At 34.8% G+C, this 19,266-nt stretch overlaps 1 protein-coding gene across 1 annotated transcript in view; it reads right to left on the minus strand.

Annotated features, from left to right (window-relative positions):
* Positions 1-19,266, minus strand: part of LOC142344352 (uncharacterized) — a 45,036-nt gene that overhangs the window by 15,010 nt on the left and 10,760 nt on the right. The window contains exons 4-7 of the mRNA XM_075395940.1: positions 13,203-13,334; positions 9,962-10,111; positions 8,086-8,203; positions 7,392-7,571 (exon numbers count right to left, since the gene is read on the minus strand). Coding sequence (XP_075252055.1) covers positions 7,392-7,571; positions 8,086-8,203; positions 9,962-10,111; positions 13,203-13,334 — 580 coding nt within the window. The remainder of the gene's footprint in view (positions 1-7,391; positions 7,572-8,085; positions 8,204-9,961; positions 10,112-13,202; positions 13,335-19,266) is intronic.

Consider the following 19,266-nt stretch of genomic DNA (forward strand, 5'->3'; position numbering starts at 1 on the left):
AATGTACGAAAATGTGAGTGTTTTCTTAATCCAAGCGATTTTGTCAAAATATCTGCAGACATGTTTTCTGTAGTCAAATATGGCAGTTCAAGCTTCTGGTTTTCTACCAATTCTCGTACAAATTGCAGTTTTATGGCAAAGTGTTTAGTTTTTCCATGATGCATTGAATGCTTGCTTAATGCATTACAAGCCTGAATATCTAAAAAAATATTCAGAGGTAGTTTACAGAAAATTCTTAAGTCTTCTAAGATTCCACTTAGGTGGGTGGCTTCTTTACTCGCTTCAACAACAAAGTTAAATTCCGCTTCAGCAGTTGATGTTGCTACAGTCTTTTGGGCCTTACAACTCCAACTTATTGCTCCAGACGACTCACTTAACTTAAAACAAAAACCTGAAGTACTCCTCCTGTTATCTGTGTTCCCTGCCCAATCAGCATGAGAAAAATTCAACAAATCCAGAACCTGAGTATTACGGAAAGTTAAAGTCTGATTCATTGTTCCTCTTAAGTATCTAAGAACACGCTTGGCTGCTTCCCAATTAACTTCTCCTGGATTTTCAACAAACGAACTTAGAGCATGAGCAGCAAAACAAATATCGGGTCTACTCGACAAAGCTAAAAAGTTAAGACAAACTATCAAACTTCGGAAATTAGTTTTGATCATTCTAAGTTAATCCACACTCTCCTCCTGAGGACAATCATTTCTTGAAAGTGTTGGCCTACAATCGTTCATTATGAAAATTTCCAAAATTTTTTCTATATACTTCTTTTGGCTAATTTTTATTTCCGATGAAGTCCTCTCAATTTTCTTTCCTAACAACCACGTCAAATCTGAATAATCACTAATTTTAAATTTCTTGGAATCTTTAACGTGAAACCAATCACAAAAAATTTCAGAAATGCCACAACTATTAAGTCATCTAACCGCAGGCAAAGGAAACCAACTATTTTTTCATTCTGCTTTTTTGTAAACAAACATTCGTCATGAAATGAGTTAACAAATCTTAGTGTAATCAAGAAAGCCTTCAAAGTCAAAAACCAGTTTCTTCCAGATTGTTTCAAACCATACAAGCTCTTTTTCAATTTACAAACAAATTGTCTTCCGTTTTCATCCAAAAGTTCAAAACCTTCAGGTTGTTTGATGACCACATCTTCTTGAATCGGAGCATTGAGATAAGCAGTTTTTATGTCCATTTGTTTTAACTGAGACATCAAAATTCTAATGGTTGAAAGTTTAGTTGTAGGTGAGTATGTTTCATAAAAATCATTTCCGAAAACTTGGCTAAAACCCTTTGCAACAAAACGAGCTTTACAGGGACATATATCACCATCAGGAGCGAATTTCAAAGCAAAATGCCATCTACTCCCTACTGGTTCTTCATCATTCTTCACTAAGGACCAAACATTGTTTTCAACCAAAGAATCGTACTCAATATTCATTGCTTCAAACCAAATCGGATTTTGCAAAGCCTCATCAACATTTTTTGGAAGCAAAGGATCGATAGCGAGTTGACACAAAAAAGAAATTTCATTTCAATCGTTATCAATGTCTTCGACTAGCTTTTGTGTTTTCTTCTGTTTAAAGTAAAATTCATCTTCATTAAACCTTACGTTTCGTGACTTTTGGATTTTGAGATCTCCTTTTTTGTCTTCAAACCCAATCAAATAACATTTACTATTGTCAGAATTCCCAAGAAAAATTCCCTTTTTTGAGGTTTGATCTAATTTGTTGCGAAACGGTTATTCAATATGCATAAATGACACACAACCAAAAAATTTGACGAGGATAAATCAGGTTTTTCATTGTACATCATTTCAAAAAGTGTTTTCTCGAGAGCTGAATGCAAAAGCATGTTTTTGACGCAAAACGTCATGTTCAAAGCATGCGTCCAATTTTTTTTGTCCAAGCAAGCGTTGTCTAATAAACAGCAAGCCATAGCAACAGAAGTTCCCCAAATTCTCTCAATTTTTCCCTTTTCTTGTGGAGTATATGGAGCAGAGTTTTCAAAACGAATTCCTTGGTTCCTACAACAGCGCCTAAACCCATTTGTAATGTATTCTCCACCTCCATCAGAGACTAAAGTTCCTGGTTTTCCAAAAATGACCACATCTTCTTCAATCGGAGCATTGAGATAAGCAGTTTTTATGTCCATTTGTTTCAACTGATAATCGTTAGACAAAGCCAGAGACATCAAAATTCTAATGGTTGAAAGTCTAGTTGTAGGTGAGTATGTTTCATAAAAATCATTTCCGAAAACTTGGCTAAAACCTTTTGCAACAAAACGAGCTTTATAGGGACATATATCACAATCAGGAGCGAATTTCAAAGCAAAATGCCATCTACTCCCTACTGGTTCTTCATCACTTTTCACTAAGGACCAAACATTGTTTTCAACCAAAGAGTCGTACTCATTATTCATTGCTTCAAACCAATTCGGATTTTGCAAAGCCTCATCAACATTTTTTGGAAGCAAAGGACCGATAGCGAGTTGACACAAAAAAGAAACTTCATTTGAATCGTTATCAATATCTTCGACTAACTTTTGTGTTTTCTTCTGTTTAAAGTAAATTTCAATTTCATTAAGCCTTACGTTTCGTGATTTTCGGATTTTGAGATCTCCTTTTTTGTCTTCAAACCCAATCAAATAACATTTACTATTATCAGAATTCCCAAGAAAAATTCCCTTTTTTGAGGTTTGATCTAATTTTTGGCGAAATGGTTATTCAATATGCATAAATGACACACAACTGAAAAGTTTGACGACGGATAAATCAGTTTTTTCATTTTACATCATTTCAAAAAGTGTTTTATCAAGAGCTGAATGCAAAAGCATGTTTTTGACGTAAAAAGCCATGTTCAAAGCATGCGTCCAATATTTTTTTGTCCAAGCGAGCGTTGTCTAATAAACAGCAAGCCATAGCAACAGAAGTTCCCAAAATTCTCTCAATTTTTCCATTTTCTTGTGGAGTATATGGAGCAGAGTTTTCAAAACGAATTCCTTGGTTCCTACAACAGCGCCTAAACCCATTTGTAATGTATTCTCCACCTCCATCAGAAACTAAAGTTCCTGGTTTTCCAAAAATGACCACATCTTCTTCAAGGTTGTTTAACCACATCTTCTTCAATCGAAGCATTGAGATAAGCCGTTTTATGTCCATTTGTTTTAACTGATAATCGTTAGAAGTAGCCAGAGACATCAAAATTCTAACGGTTGAAAGTCTAGTTGTAGGTGAGTATGTTTCATAAAAATCATTTCCGAAAACTTGGCTAAAACCTTTTGCAACAAAACGAGCTTTATAGGGACATATATCACAATCAGGAGCGAATTTCAAAGCAAAATGCCATCTACTCCCTACTGGTTCTTCATCACTTTTCACTAAGGACCAAACATTGTTTTCAACCAAAGAGTCGTACTCATTATTCATTGCTTCAAACCAATTCGGATTTTGCAAAGCCTCATCAACATTTTTTGGAAGCAAAGGATCGATAGCGAGTTGACACAAAAAAAACTTCATTTGAATCGTTATCAATATCTTCGACTAACTTTTGTGTTTTCTTCTGTTTAAAGTAAAATTCATTTTCATTAAGCCTTACGTTTCGTGATTTTCGGATTTTGAGATCTCCTTTTTTGTCTTCAAACCCAATCAAATAACATTTACTATTATCAGAATTCCCAAGAAAAATTCCCTTTTTTGAGGTTTGATCTAATTTTTGGCGAAATGGTTATTCAATATGCATAAATGACACACAACTGAAAAGTTTGACGACGGATAAATTAGGTTTTTAATTTTACATCATTTCAAAAAGTGTTTTATCAAGAGCTGAATGCAAAAGCATGTTTTTGACGTAAAAAGCAATGTTCAAAGCATGCGTCCAATATTTTTTTGTCCAAGCGAGCGTTGTCTAAGAAACAGCGAGCCATAGCAACAGAAGTTCCCCAAATTCTTTCAATTTTTCCATTTTATTTTGGAGTATATGGAGCAGAGTTTTCAAAACGAAATCCTTGGTTCCTACAAAAGCGCCTAAACTCATTTGAAATGTATTCTCCACCTCCATCAGAAACTAAAGTTCCTGTTTTTCCAAATTCAGCACAATATTGTTTGAATTTAGCAAAGATCTCGTCTCTTGTTTTCATGAAGTAAATTTTTGAGAAACGACTGAAACTATCTACAAATCCAATGGCATAACAATGGCCATCAACAGCTTCAGAAAAAATTTTTCCTAAGACATCTGTATGCACAATGTCCAAAATTTCTTTCGCTCTTGTCATGTAATCTTTGGGAACAGGCTGTTTTTTGACTTATTTAACTCACAAATTCCACAACACTCAATTTTTGAATCACCTATTTTCATACCCTCAACAAATTTTGGTAGACGTTTCAAATCAGAAAAATTGTTATGTCCCATCTTTGCATGCCACATTTGTAAACTGTCAACATTAAAGCAATTTTCATTAGAACAAGGAAAAGTTTTCTACACACACAATCCATTTCCAACTTCAAAAGGAAACGAAACCTTATTAAAACCAAGTTTAAGTTTTTCACCGAAAGAAATATCAATACCCGCATCTCTAAGTTTTGAAAGCGAAATTTGGTTTTTTGAGTTATCAAGTACAAATAAAGCATCTTTCAAAACAATTTTTTTTCAATTCTGCATGGCTATTCTTAGCGAAAACCTCAACATCCCCTTTTCTTAATATTGCAGAGTGCGTTTTGTTGGCATTGTGAATTATGCCAGAAAAATTTTCATCCAGGTTAGCAAAAGTAAAAGTACTTTTATCTTTAATCAAGTAGTTTGTTGTGCCAGAGTCAATGACAAAATCTTGATGTTCATTACGATTCTCATTCGAGAAAAAGCTAAAACTTTCCTCTACTTGTTCTTCCGAAACTAAATTTTGACTTTCTTTCGAATTATTTTTGCGTTCATTTTTCATTGCATGGGATTCAAATTTTTTGTAAGTGAAACAATTTTTGGCAATATGTCCAACTTTTTGCACCTGAAACAAGTTATTTTTGAATTAGGTTTCTCTTTGTTAGGTTCCGATCGCTGTGCACGACAAAATTTTGCAATGTGCCTCCTCTTGTTACAATTAAAACAAGTTCGATAATTGGTAAAGAAAACGGATTAAGATTTCTCTGTATTTCTGTCTTTGCGTTTCTCACTTTCAAAATTTATCAAATCACGTTTAATTTCATCTAAGGTTTTATCCTGACCATATTTTACCAGAGTTCAAAAACTTTCAAATTCACGAGGAAGTCCCTTCAAAAGTATTGAGACAAACATTTTTTCACTAAAGGACTCATCGACTTCGGCTCTAGTAATATAATCTACTTTGCTGTCGTTATTGTATTTTCTCAAATTTGTTAGATCAGATATTAATTTTTAAAAAGCAGCCTCTCAAAACCTCTTTAAACCTCTTACACAACACGCTCCAAGCTTTAGATCCTTTTCCCCTATATGGTTGGAAAAATGAAACTGACTTCTTGTCGAGGCACTGAACAACTTCATACCAAATCGCCATCTGTTTTTCAACAAAAATCTCTTTTCCCTTTCTATCGGCCACTTCAATTTGCTCCTGTGAATGTCGTCCCCTCAGCGTAGGTATAAAATCCCTATAAACTATGGTGCCGTCAAGATTTTCATTCAACTTCAAAACATACATTCCTGCCTCAAACTGTTCAGAAAAATAGACAAAGTCCTCTTCTTCACCGCTAAAGAAAAGTTTATCAGTTGTTTTGCTATTCATGTTTAAAAAGTAGAGCTACTATTGTGTGCTAAGAAACCTTTTGAAAATAAAACTTAAACGTTCAACAAGGTAAAATTAAAGTTAAAAATCTTACGGTACACTAATCGAACAAACAACTTAGACGACTAAGTTCAAGAACATCAGACAGGTCTTTCTTTTTCAGACCTTCAACACATATAAGCTATTTTTATAAAACGACGTTTTGTTTTTCTTTCAACAAAACATTTTAATTTTAAAACCAAAAGTAACTTAGATTTTGAAACACACAGAGTATAAACATCTTCTAAAAGTAAAACTATTGGCCACCAGACACTCTTTTTATTTATGAAGTTTTTCGACCTTTACTTGAATCTTTAATAACAAAGCAGAGCCTGCAAAAAAAAATTCGTCGTTAAACAAAGTGATTTTTTTAGAAAGCATTGCTTTTGAAGAGAATCTAATTGGGAATTTCTGTCTACTTAACATAAAAGATGACCCATTTTGTTTGAGAATGTTGTATCCTTGACAAAGTTGGAGTGGACATTGACCAATATAGCCACTGATTCCCCCACTGCGACTAAACACGATGAGGACGTATCCTCCAGATAATTTCTCAAACACTAGCTTAAACTTTTCTCCTACGCAAGGGCCAACGTTCGCAAAAATTCTTCAAGTAAGCTTTCTATGCATCATGTTTTACAATGCTGTTGCTATATTCTATCATATTGCAGGTTTGCATACGTTTCGAATGGTGTACATAATGTTATATGCCCTGCAGCGACTCTGACCAAAATCGCGTTTACAAATTCAATCTGTTTTACAGACCGATTTACCCTTTTTTAGGAAGCGGACTCTTTTGATCGACCTTTTAATTTTTGTTTCAATAAACCGTTTTTTGTGTTAAATCACGAGTGATTTTCACATACCCGTAATCAAGCTTTGACGCGCGCTGGAATCTTTAACTTTATAATTATCAAGCATAAAATCAGTTCACTAAATCAACAGTTCCAAAGTTTGACTCTCTCTCTCACTGTCTTCTTCTTCTTCTTCTTCTTCTTCTTCTTCTTCTCTCTCTCTCTCTCTCCCTCTTTCTTTCTGTGTCTTTATCGTTCTCCCTCTCTTTCTCTCTCCTTTTCTTTCTGTCTTTGACACTCTTCTGACCAGGACACCCTCTCTTTCTCTGTCCTTCTTCGTCACTCTATCATACAGGCAGGCCACCCCTTCTCTTGTCTTGTCTCACTTGTCAGTTTTCTGGGCCCATAACCTATTGGTGAGGTTAGATGGGCACGCAGAATACGCAGCTGTTTTGAATATCAATTTAGTGTTGTTTGATTATGGGTGGCAAATATACGTAGTAAATTAGCGTATATAAATAGTGTAAATTACCCGCCAAAGCGTGATCTGGATGTGTGAAATTAGCTCGAAGTTAGCGCATGTGCTTTCTTACTTTTAACTTTCGGAGTCATGTTGAAACTTCAAACAATCACAAAAATTTGTTCATAAAGAATCTCAAGCTATAATAAAAGATTTAAAATCCAGGTATTGAATTAGTTTTTTTCTCAAATTTCAACTTTGCAAGGTTCCATGTCAGTCAAACGTTTCAAAGTTCCATGCAGCCTGTGTTATTTTTTGAACTAGCTTATAAAAATTTCAAATTATTTTCTCACCCATTTTCTTCCATAGGGTAATATCCAATTTGCTGGCTCTTTGTTGGATCGTTCGACTTGGTAGCGTAGCACTCTGGCGCATAGATTGTCATACCCCCCAATATGTCCGGGTTGTTGTCCGCGAATTCTGCCGCGAAGTAGAATCGCTCGTTCAGTTGAAGGGTTATCACCTCACCTACCCTGTAGAAAACAGAGACGACCGTTAATATCGCACATTATAGCGCACATATTACAGCACACATTTTCTCTTTTAAAAGACACATGAAGAGACCGAGCGTTGAAACATGATCGAACTTATGAAACTTATCATGGCCCTGGGAGGTTTTCCTTTTTAAAGTCAATACTTGGTCGAGATGTTCTTTAATTGTCAATATATCGTCTAGAAGTACTTTAGGGTTCAATACAGGTTGACCGTTTTTGGGTCTAAATACAGTCGAGGCTCTCATCAATTTTAAAGATTTTCATGGCCTGTCTCGGCCGAGCGCCGTATTTTCATAGGAAATTTTGGTTGAGGACGGTCGTTTCATTAGTCTAGATCTCGACAAAGGTCATTTCGCTCTGAACATATTGACATTCAGTCCAGAACCTCAGCCTCAGTATAGTAATAATTTCAACCATATTTGGAAAATTATGGCACCTATAGAGGTTTGTATAATGTATGGTTAATTAGTTGGGTAATCTCAGATGACTTTACCCATAAGACGATGTAAATCCCGAGTCCTTGTAGAACACAAGTTGATACGGGATCTCGTTGGTTCCATACGCATACTGTTCACCCTCCGCCTCCACAGAGAAGTTTGAGTGAACAGATCCTGGAAAAAAAAACAAAATACCCCGACCAAAATTATATTGCAAAAAATAAGTTTAAAATTCCTCTCTTTTTGGTTCAATAATTTTAGCGGGATAGACAATTTGGAAGGTCCTTTTTGAACAGCTTTTTGAGGATTTTTTTAACAAATAAACGGTAATTTTCTTCATCTATTAATACAACACGAGCAAATCTGGTCAATAAAACAGAAAAAAACCGTCATCAATCCAGGAACGCAGCTGCCTGTTACGTCAAAATATCCAAAAATGCCAATAGTAATAAAATGATAGAGCGATTTTCGAATAGAACTTTATCTTGGCAACATGGAAACAGCAAATACAGAACCTTCAGGTACAAACACGAACAATGAAACCCTCCTCCCCCCCCCCCCAAAAAAAAAAATAACAAGAATCAGTGTCGACCTGATTGAAGACGACCCGCGAACGTCTCCTAAGCAACTTCGTTTGGAAGATTGGATCGCATTGCGTAAAAACAATTTTCGTTTTAGTTATGTAACGATAAAATAATGAACAATATCTATTCTAGAGAAAGTTCTCTCTGTTCCTCAGGTGACTTGGGGAGTAAATGTAATAATAGAGGACGTCCATTTAATAGATCTTGACCTTAATTGCAAAAATCAAGTAAATATCTGAAAAACATCAATGTACGTTAATTCTATTCGCAATTTAGCATTTTTAGTGTGCTACTGTTTTCACGGGACTCATAGACCAGCTTTTGCGTAAATTAACCAAAATTACCTAGTTTTGACATAAGGTACAGCATCAGTGATCGGCTTTTTGTCGTATGATAGCTAAATTAAGGCAGGCAAAAACCAGCCCACTTTTAAATTCATCACAAGAGATTACTAATCCCGACACCCAATTTTAAATGATTTCACTCGACGGCCTTGTTTCTATCTATTAAGCATAGATGACGCAACTATATGAAGTCAATGTACGTTATGCGAATTTTTTTTCTTTATGTAGACCCGTGCAGCCAAAGTGATGTTAAACCAGAATTTTTAAATGAATTCTGCAGATTTAAGTAACCTTGTTTAAATCATGACATTTTAAAACTTGCAAGTCGCGTTCTGTAGTAATTCATTACGTCGAAAAACAGTGCCCGGGTTGAAAATTTTCTTTAAACTATGTATGAATTGCGCTAAAAGGCGCTTATTTTTCAAAAATTTGTAAAAATCTCAGCAATGCTCTGAAATGCGCTGAAACATTTGAAAATATTGCGCTGAAAAAACGCTCAAATTTCAAAAAGTTTGCGTTTAGTGTGTCTTCAACCCCGTTTTTCAGCATTCTGTTATCCACTGCACCATTGCTTCCTGAATATTTTTGCATTTGTTTTGATTCTATACTAAATAAGAGATTTTTCTAAAGAAACGGCGGAAATTTTTTTATAATGCTCTGAAAAATTAGCGCATTTCAGCATTTTTCAGCGCAATTTTTTTAACAAATCTTTTATTCTCAATTAAAGATCAAATTAATTGGTATTACATTCAGGAATCAGTGCAAAAAAGCGTTGAAATGCATTGCATTTATTTATTTATTTTAAAAAGGCGCTGAAACTTAAGTGCGATTCAGAGTATTATTATTGTGAGGGTTTTGAGCTTGATTTTTGGAAAATTCAGCCCACTTAGCGCATTTTTTTCGCAGTTTAATTTCTGACAAAATAATACGGCGAAATAGCGCTGACATATATAGACCTGTATCTAATACAACAAAAAATTCTTTAAAACCATTGATTGATTTACCCGATGAATTGTAGAAACAGGTAATTGTGATTCCAGAGCCTCCATTCCTCACAATACTTATCCCCCCAGTCCCGTTGATAACACTGGCAGCTGCATCCCCACCTGTGTTGATGCTGTTTGTGTAGTTGATCTGCTTGCTTACTTGATCAACTGGAAATAACAAACAAACAAACAAACAAACAAACAAACAAACAATATTAGCATCACGTTGCCAATAATAATTTTTTGAGAAAGCTTGCTCGAAAATGTCAACTATGTCGGCGAAGGTACCTTTAGATTTGAGCTGCAACCAAGTGTCAATGTTAGACCTCGACTTCTGAAAGGACTCAAAAATTCTAGTGGGCCTTAACTAAAATTAACTAAAATTAACTAAATTAACTAAAATTCGCAGGTGAGCTTGCTATTTTAAGTCTGGAAAATTTCTTTTGGTCGAAACAAATCTTTTCATGGACGTTTTGGGTCGACCATGATCTCTTCACGGGTCGAGCAAAACTTCAGCTTTTCGCTAAAGTTGGGCTAACGTCATGTCATAGACTATATTTGTCGAGCCGATCTTTTCATGCCACTTTTCGGTCGAGCTTGGTCTTTTGATAAGTCGAGGACTAAACTTGGTCAGCAAGTGCAACTAGTTCGGGTATGTTTCGAAATTGGAGATGACTGTTAGTGTTTGCGAGCAAGCGTGGACAATCGTGACTTGATATTGTCTATTTTGTTCGCTCTCACCGTCTCTTTTGTCCTCATTGTCACTAGTTCTCCGACTATCACTTTTGGTCCTGCTCATATCACTTAACCCGGTCCGAGGTTTCACCCTTAATCCACTTTTAGAGTAAGAAAAATGTGTGTGAATAATGAGATGTTGAATTGGAAATACGTACTTAGTTACAGTCATCACTATCTATTATAGCGCATATTTGTATGTACTACTAATGTGAGGAAATAAACTAAGCATTAGCTCTTACTGCTCGAGCTATATCGCTAAGCATTAAGCCGCCGCGCTCAGCTGAGCTTGTTGTTGTTTGCGGCTATTCCTCTGCTGCTGGGCTTGAATCGCCAGCCAGTGGATTGAATCCTCGCAGAGTTGGAAAAAGTGCTTCAACTACAAATTCACTGCTTTTTATAGTGGTGGTTTATACTTTTTGCCAGCTGGCATAATGTGATTGGTTGATTCACTATGTCGACATAGACTACAGCAATAGCACAGTAGGATAGCATCAGATAGCACTAAAAATGATTGAGTTTTGTATTGTATGTAGCACTGCTACATCTCACCCCAGTTTTAAGAAAATTGAAAAGTTTTTTTCAGTTTGTGAATATGGCTTCTTCTCTGGTTGATCCGAATCTCTTTCCCTTCTCGTATTGCTTCGTTGCATCCAGTTATTGTGTTTTGTTGACACATCTGCTACGGCAATAATTCAATAAACTTCAGGTACCAATGTGTGGGCAAAATCTGCCTCACCAAAAAGCCATTTTAGGCAAACAAATAAAGGCAACGCTCTTTTTGGCGTTTTCAATAATAAACGAATGTAACTGACAAATAAATTGAACATCGCAGTCCGAAATCAGAATAATAACAATTGATAACAACAAAAACAAAGCAAGAAATTCATCCCTCCGGGGACAAAAAGAAAAAGAAAATAGTGATAACAGTGAACGAAAGAAGATAGTCTCAAATTCTTAAGGTGTGAATTTTTTGCTGCTCGGCGCACCAGATTTTAGAGTAAGAAAAATGTGTGTGAATAATGAGATGTTGAATTGGAAATACGTACTTAGTTACAGTCATCACTATCTATTATAGCGCATATTTGTATGTACTACTAATGTGAGGAAATAAACTAAGCATTAGCTCTTACTGCTCGAGCTATATCGCTAAGCATTAAGCCGCCGCGCTCAGCTGAGCTTGTTGTTGTTTGCGGCTATTCCTCTGCTGCTGGGCTTGAATCGCCAGCCAGTGGATTGAATCCTCGCAGAGTTGGAAAAAGTGCTTCAACTACAAATTCACTGCTTTTTATAGTGGTGGTTTATACTTTTTGCCAGCTGGCATAATGTGATTGGTTGATTCACTATGTCGACATAGACTACAGCAATAGCACAGTAGGATAGCATCAGATAGCACTAAAAATGATTGAGTTTTGTATTGTATGTAGCACTGCTACACCACCCCCAATTAGCGGGGATTAGGGTGTAATGCGTATTCTTCCGCTCCTATTTATCGGGGCAGAGAGTGGAAGAGTGTATTTTAAAAAAAAATCCGCTTTTTTACACTCTTTGCAAAGATTGTAATTTAGGGTGGACTGATAAAGAATTACACTCTTACACAATTACCATTATGACCAAATTGAAACTCAAAATTCTGGAATCGGTTGGCGCAATGGTGAATGCACAAAATGAAATTAATAAGTTCTTTTTATTCGCACTTTTATTTTTTTAAACCATTATTTTTTAAATTTTTTAATTAAGCGGAGAAAGAGGCTTGTATTTTTTTTTATTTTAACACTCTTTACACTCTTTTCCCTGTTATTTTTGAGCAAAATCTTTGGCCCGGGAATGTATTTATTTGACACGATAGTGAGCAACGTTCTTGTTGGGATGAAATCAAAGAAGGCCTAAGTTAAGATTAACTTCAAAGATGTCCCTCAATACTAATTGAGATTAGCAAGATTCTCAGTTTTTCAACAGGGCATATAACCTCTAAAAGCATATCTAGGGTGAAGACAACTGATTTTGATCTTTGATGTTAGTTCAATTGATAAAATAGTTCTATTTATTTTTACTGTTTCTATTAAAAAAAGTTGGCTTAAGAGGTGAAAAATTCTTTTTTATTTGAAAAGGATAGGAATATTGAATATTTTTCGTTTTGTTTGCTCCCGAGCTTAGTTGGCGCATATTATTTGCAACTCACAGACGCACCTGCCATATTTTAACATAATGATATACCATGTAATTACACGTACTCAGTAACTGGGGGAGCAAAAGGTACTGGGGGGGGGGCACAAACGGAAACGATCCGGAATATTTACAGCAATTTATTAAAAAACCCAGGCGAACGCGCTATTTCCTTACATAGTAACCTACCATATAACAACACAATAATTGGGGCGGGGGTTAAATACTGCAGACTGGGGGGGGGGGGGTCATGAAACCCTAAAAGATCCCAGACAATAAGGGGTCCCGATAAAATAGATCCCAGACATTTCCTGGCAAATCATGGCTAATGCTGATTGTTCATATTGAAGCCTCTCACCTGTTCGGGTGGACCCGCATCCGCTTGGGGGAGATACAGTTATATTAAAGGTGCTCTCATCAATGTTGTGATAGTCCACAGTCTGGTCCAGAACACAGCTGTCGTTACCAGATAGAGAGTATTCCGGAACACCTAAAAGAGCCAATCAATCAATTAGACAAAGAATTCTAGTTTTCAATTTACAAACTGCTTCGAATTTTGGATCTACTCTGCATTTGAGATATTGACGGTTTATGTGTCCTTAAGATAAAAGTTTAGGTATTTTTAAGGGAAAATTTAAGGTGGTGCCAATTTACCTTTTAAGGTAAATTTACCGTAAATTTCAGATAAATTGAGGTTAGGCAAAGTTACCTTAAATTTCACGTAAGTTAGGGTGTTTTTCTGGAAAATTTATCTTAATTTTATTTAATGTGATTCCCCTAAATGTGTTTATTCCCCAACCAATTATTTTTATTGTTCGACCCACTTTAGTGCGGGGAGGAACTATATACTCAAATGAGTTTTTAGTCAGTCAATTTTGGCTGATCGATATAATCATCTTAGAGAGTTGTGAGTGATATCATTAGAAATTTGTTTTCGCTTTTTTTTTCAGTGAGTTAACGAAGTTCAAAGTTTTGTGAATAATAGACAGTTATTCGTCGTTTTTATTCACATTTTCTGGAGTTTTTGCCAACTCTTTTGTCAGTTTTGTTAAAATACGTTAAAATTGTTTATAAAAAACAATGTTGTTTTAATTTGTAAACATAGAAGAGTGTTAAGGAAAATTTTCAAGAAATGTTTTGGCTCAAATTTTTGCTACATTTTTTAATCGGCCATTTTTCGTCGAAAATAGCAAAAAATAAGGTTCTATAGTCAGTTTTGCTCAAATTAAGCGGAAGTGAACACAAAAAACGCTGACACAATTTGATGCACTCATGAGAGGGCTAATTTACTTCTCCGCTTTCTTTGAAAGGTTTCTGGGTTTGAAACATTCCTGTTTTTAGCTGATATAACTCGATAATTACAACAGCAGCATCCTTCTTCTCTGATAAATGAACTTTTGTCAAATAACCTTAATCCATTACACTGGGAACCATCGCATGTTCTTAATGAACGGACAGTTACATCCGGGCTAATTTTGATCTGATCGTTGAATTCTAAAACCCAAAAATGATCCGGATTGTAGTTAGTGGCTGTTTTTTTTCTAAAAGTAATGCTTTTTTTGTTTTTTTTTTCAGCACAGAACATTTCACATCAAGGCTCACTATTGACAGGTCTAGTTGGTTTCAACAATTGTCAGATAATACTATCACTTTTTAGTCAAAATCTTGTTGTCATTTTGACTTTTGCAATCGTTTGCTTTAAAACAAACAATGCATTATAGAGCTTTGTCACTACTCTTTCCCTTATTTGGGTCTATTTGTAGCTTAGTTTCAGCACAAAGAGAATGCTTCTTCTACTCAATAAAATTTTAATTTATTATGCGGCTCTGCGCTTCAAAAAAAACGTTTTTGGGCTTCGATAGTTCTAGTTTGGCACAAATGTTCTGATTTTTGTTCATTTGATTAACTTAGTTTAATATGATTCTCCCCAATGTGTTCAATCCCCACCCAATTAGTTTTTATTGTTCCGACCACTCTTTCCACTTTAGTGGGGGAGGAACTATATACTCAATCGCGCTCTTTGTTCAGTTAGTTTTGGCCGATTGACATATTTATTGTAGAGTACTGTGAGCGGTATCATAAGACAGCCTGTCAAGTCTACAAGGAGGAAGAATAAAAAAAAATTTGCTTTTTTTAATGAGTTATTGAGTTTTAAACTTTTGTGAATGGTAGACGATTTTCTGTTGTTTTTGTCCACATTTTCCGGAATTTTAGCATACATTTTTGTCAATTTTAATAAGTATGTTAAAATTGTTTTCAAAAATGTTCTTAGTTTTATTTTTAAACATAGGAGGTAGTTGAGAAAAATTATCCTTCAACTTTCTGGCTTAAATTTTTGCTAGGTATCTAAAAAACCGGCCTTTTTTCATTAAAAGAAATTGCAAGAAGTAAGATTCTTTAGTCAGCTTTGCTTAAATATACCAGAATAGACAAACAAAAAAGATTGACATAGATGATGCAGTAACCAGAGCGCTAACTTTCTTCTCCGCATTCTTAGAAACGTTTCTGGATTTCAAATATTGTCAGAGTGCAGCTGATATAGCTCATAATTTTACAAACAGCATCATTTTTCCCTGATGGTTAAAAGTTTTTTGTCAAATTATCTTTATCCATTACCCTGGGAACCAATGCTTCTAGTTTTGCACAAATTTTCTAATTTTTGGACATTTTCCCGTTTTTCAGATTCGTTTTTTTCTGGTTATTTCAAGTTATCAAGTTTATGATAGGCCACTTATCACTATATAGTTGTTAGAAATTTCAAGACTATTTAACATTTAATTTGTTAAGGAATGGATCATTGTTCTAACGGCTTCAACACCGTTTTCTAGAAATAACATAATGCCTTTTTTCCATGATTTAGCTGTCTTTTTCTTGCAGTCGTATGAGGATTTCTGAATAATAAAAAGTTTCAATAGCTTGTTATGGAGGAACACGTGAGCCCTTTTACTGACGTTAGTTGTTAGCCGATGGTTTTCATTACTTTAAAGATAAATTTTTACTTTAAAGAAAAGTACGAAATGTATTTTTTTAATTTTTCTATTTTTTAAATCTATTTGATAGTTAGTCTCATAAAACACAAGTCACTTGTCCCCATTTATCGTTTTTCGGGAAAGCATTTGGCGATATTTATTTTTTAGTGGGATCTTTTCCGTTTGTGCCCCCCCCCCAGTACGTTATGCGCCCCCCAGTTGCAAAGCACGTGCCATTACATAGTAAATCATTATGTAAATATATTGCACGTGTGTCTGGGGGGTGCAAATAATATGCGCCCACTAAGCTGGGGGGGGCACAAACGGAAAAGATCCTTTTAGTGAAATGGTTATGTTTTTAATTGCTTGGACAACGGTTTTTCGCAAAAAACTAAGTTCATTTTTTTATATTTGTCTGTATTTGAAGTTTTTTTGTGACAATTTCCATGATTTCAATTTTTGCTTAGTTTCCAGTCTCAGTGGCGTCCTTTATCAGATAAACAGTTACATTAAAAAATTTCATGCAAATCAACTTTCATCATTTCACAGCTGAAGAACTTTCTGAAAATAATTAATTTAAATTTTTTTTCTGCTTTGCATCTTCTGTTTTAACTGTTTTCATATCCAGTCTTAGTAACTGCCGGTCAGAGACCACGTTTGCGTTTTCAAAAGAAGGCGCAAATCTTCGAAAATTATTTTTTTGTGGAATTTTAACGGCTTCAACGCCAGTTTTTTGCCAAAAAAAATATTTTTCAATTTCTGTGTGTTTGACTATATTTTTTGTAAAGGTATGGCATAATTTGATTAATGACAGGTTAATTAACTCAATGGCTTCCGCTGGAGGAATGAACTGAACTTGATTAAAGATTTATTTTTTCTAACGATTTAACTGAATTCTCCATGATTTCAACGAATTCGACACTAGTTTTTTTTTTAAAAAAATTGATTCAATTGTTTTGTCTGTAATTGACGTTCTTCTTGTAAAAGTGGGACAATTTCCGATCAAAGAACCCAAAAGCCGCGTTTAGAGGCATTTACAAATCTAATTTTTCATTTCATTTAATAGCTAATCTTTTAAATTTTTTCTGAAAAAGCAAACGTTGTTTTCTACTTTGCTCTTTTATTGTCTGCTTGTTAGTCTCAATAATGAGTGGTCACATATCACTTTACTTTCGTCTCAACAAATTTCTTTTTCTTGGGGTAAAATATGGTCATAATGGCTCCGACAACGTTTCCTGTTAAATTTCTTTAGTTTTTGTTTTTCTGTATTTGGTGTTTTCTTTTGTAGTCGTATGAAAAAATCCCAATAACGACAGGTACCAATGTCTTATCTAACTGAGTTATAAATGGTCGCATTACAAACGTATTCGCCAGTTTCAATTCATATCTAATCAATTCCCTTACTTTGGAACTATTTTTTTCCCAAAAATTTTGAGCTCCAAATTCGGCACTAGCAGCTTTTGTTGTTTTTTTTGTCTTGCTGTTTCGGAGTCTCATTAAGGAAGAGTTCCATATCTTTTCTAGTGATGACCGATGAAATAGTTAATTTTTTAATATCATTTCAGTTTAGTGCTTGTTATCAATTTTTCTATAAATAGAGATCGATTTTTGGATGTTTATAATATTTGTTGTTGTTACTTAATTTTGATGTTTGTCTTGTCTCGTACTCTTAATAATGGCAATTCTCCACCGCCCTCTGAAGCTGCGTTTTTTAAAAAATAATTCCACTGGCTTCCAATTATTTGAAATGAATTTTTTATTCCTACACCAGTTGTTTTCGAAATAATACTTGGATTTTTGAAAGTTTTCTATCCTTTCCACATTTGGCACACAATTAACCTGAAAATGTGAATGTGCAGGGCCGGAAAATTGTGTGCCAACGGACATTTTTGAGCCTCCTTGTTCGTTGCTATATAGCAGGTGCGGCTTGGCGGGATTTATATGCCCACTGAGCCGTGGTGGTGTGGCGGGGGGGGGGGTTGGGGAAATAGAATAGATCCCAAATATTGGCTTTCAGTGTATCTAATTGTTTTCAGTGAAAAAAAATCAGATCACTTAAGAAAGCAGAAAATAAATATTTCAGAATAAAGATAGCCAAACAAACGTTTAACAGAGAAAGACACGCACGGTCTAATAATAGTGAAAACTTCAAACTTTGCTCGAGAGCTATAAATAATATTTTGCTAAAAATAAAAATTAGTAATGCGTTTCAAATTTCGAATGTTTTAAACATTCATAACTAATTGCATAGTTTTGAAAATTTGTGACCTTTTGTAATACCAGTTATTTTACAATTGCTTATCAGCAAATTCCCAGTTTTTTAATTAAATTATTCATCATGGTTTGACTCTGAAAACAAATGTTAAATTTTCCGCAAAATCCACAAATTATTGTTCCGGAAGTGTAGCGTAATTTAATACGGCCACTAATATTACATTTAATACATTTTTACTTCTTTTAAAATACTGGCCTAAATTTTTAAATCATACAGGCAGGCCTTTCTTCAAGCACAAGCTTGATTTAGCTCTATTTCAAAATAAGAAATAAGTAATTTTCTTTAAAAAAGACAAGCACAAGATCAATAGGTGTGTGTCTAGTGACATAATAGTTTTGCAAAAATATGTGATATAATGACATATAATGTCGTAATAGTTCTGCCATAGTCATTTAATAATAGTACCATGATTCTAGACAATTATTAATATCCAGGATTGACGCTTTTAGGAGTCGCTTAAAGATCATAAGAGTTTCAAACAACCACTATAGTAACTGATACCAGTACTTTTTACCATACTAAGCCTTCTACTGGTATGGTTTCTCGCATCAACTGTCACAAAAACCAACTTTGAATCGTTTGAAATCATGTGGGAAAAATACGTTCACTTTTAAATTCATATTTAATCCCCATGTTGCCCACCTTTGACGAAACTTTGAAAACGTTCGAAACTTTCTACCTTAAAAACCTTATTAATCTTGGTAAGGCATTAGTACGGCATTTTATTGATCTTGATGCGGTCTTAACACGGTAACTTAGAAAACTTATTACGGCCGTATTACGGACCGTAGTCAACATTACAAGATCTTAGTACGGTTTTCATTCAAGACTTATACGGTGCCGTACTACGGTCGTACCAAGTTTTCCAAGTATGGGTAACCTGGGTCATTATATATGAGTTCGGAGTAATCATACAAATCATAAATGAACTTATATGATAAGCGAGAATAGTCAAAGACATCACAATGTAGCCAATTTCACGAATCTTTCCATAAGAAGGGGTTGCTAACAATTCCATTAAATATTGTCGTAAAATCTTATTATTTCTCGAAAAAAAAGACTATCGGGAATCTTGGTAATTTTTTTGTGAAAACGAGTTGAAGATTTGAAACCTCATCATCTGTTGCTTCACGGGAAATTTATAGAGCTACCCATGAACATCCTATTTAGTCCAGAGA

This window comes from Convolutriloba macropyga, chromosome 8 (assembly GCF_964194025.1).
Source record: "Convolutriloba macropyga chromosome 8, txConMacr16.3, whole genome shotgun sequence".
Classification (NCBI taxonomy): Eukaryota; Metazoa; Xenacoelomorpha; order Acoela; family Convolutidae; genus Convolutriloba; species Convolutriloba macropyga.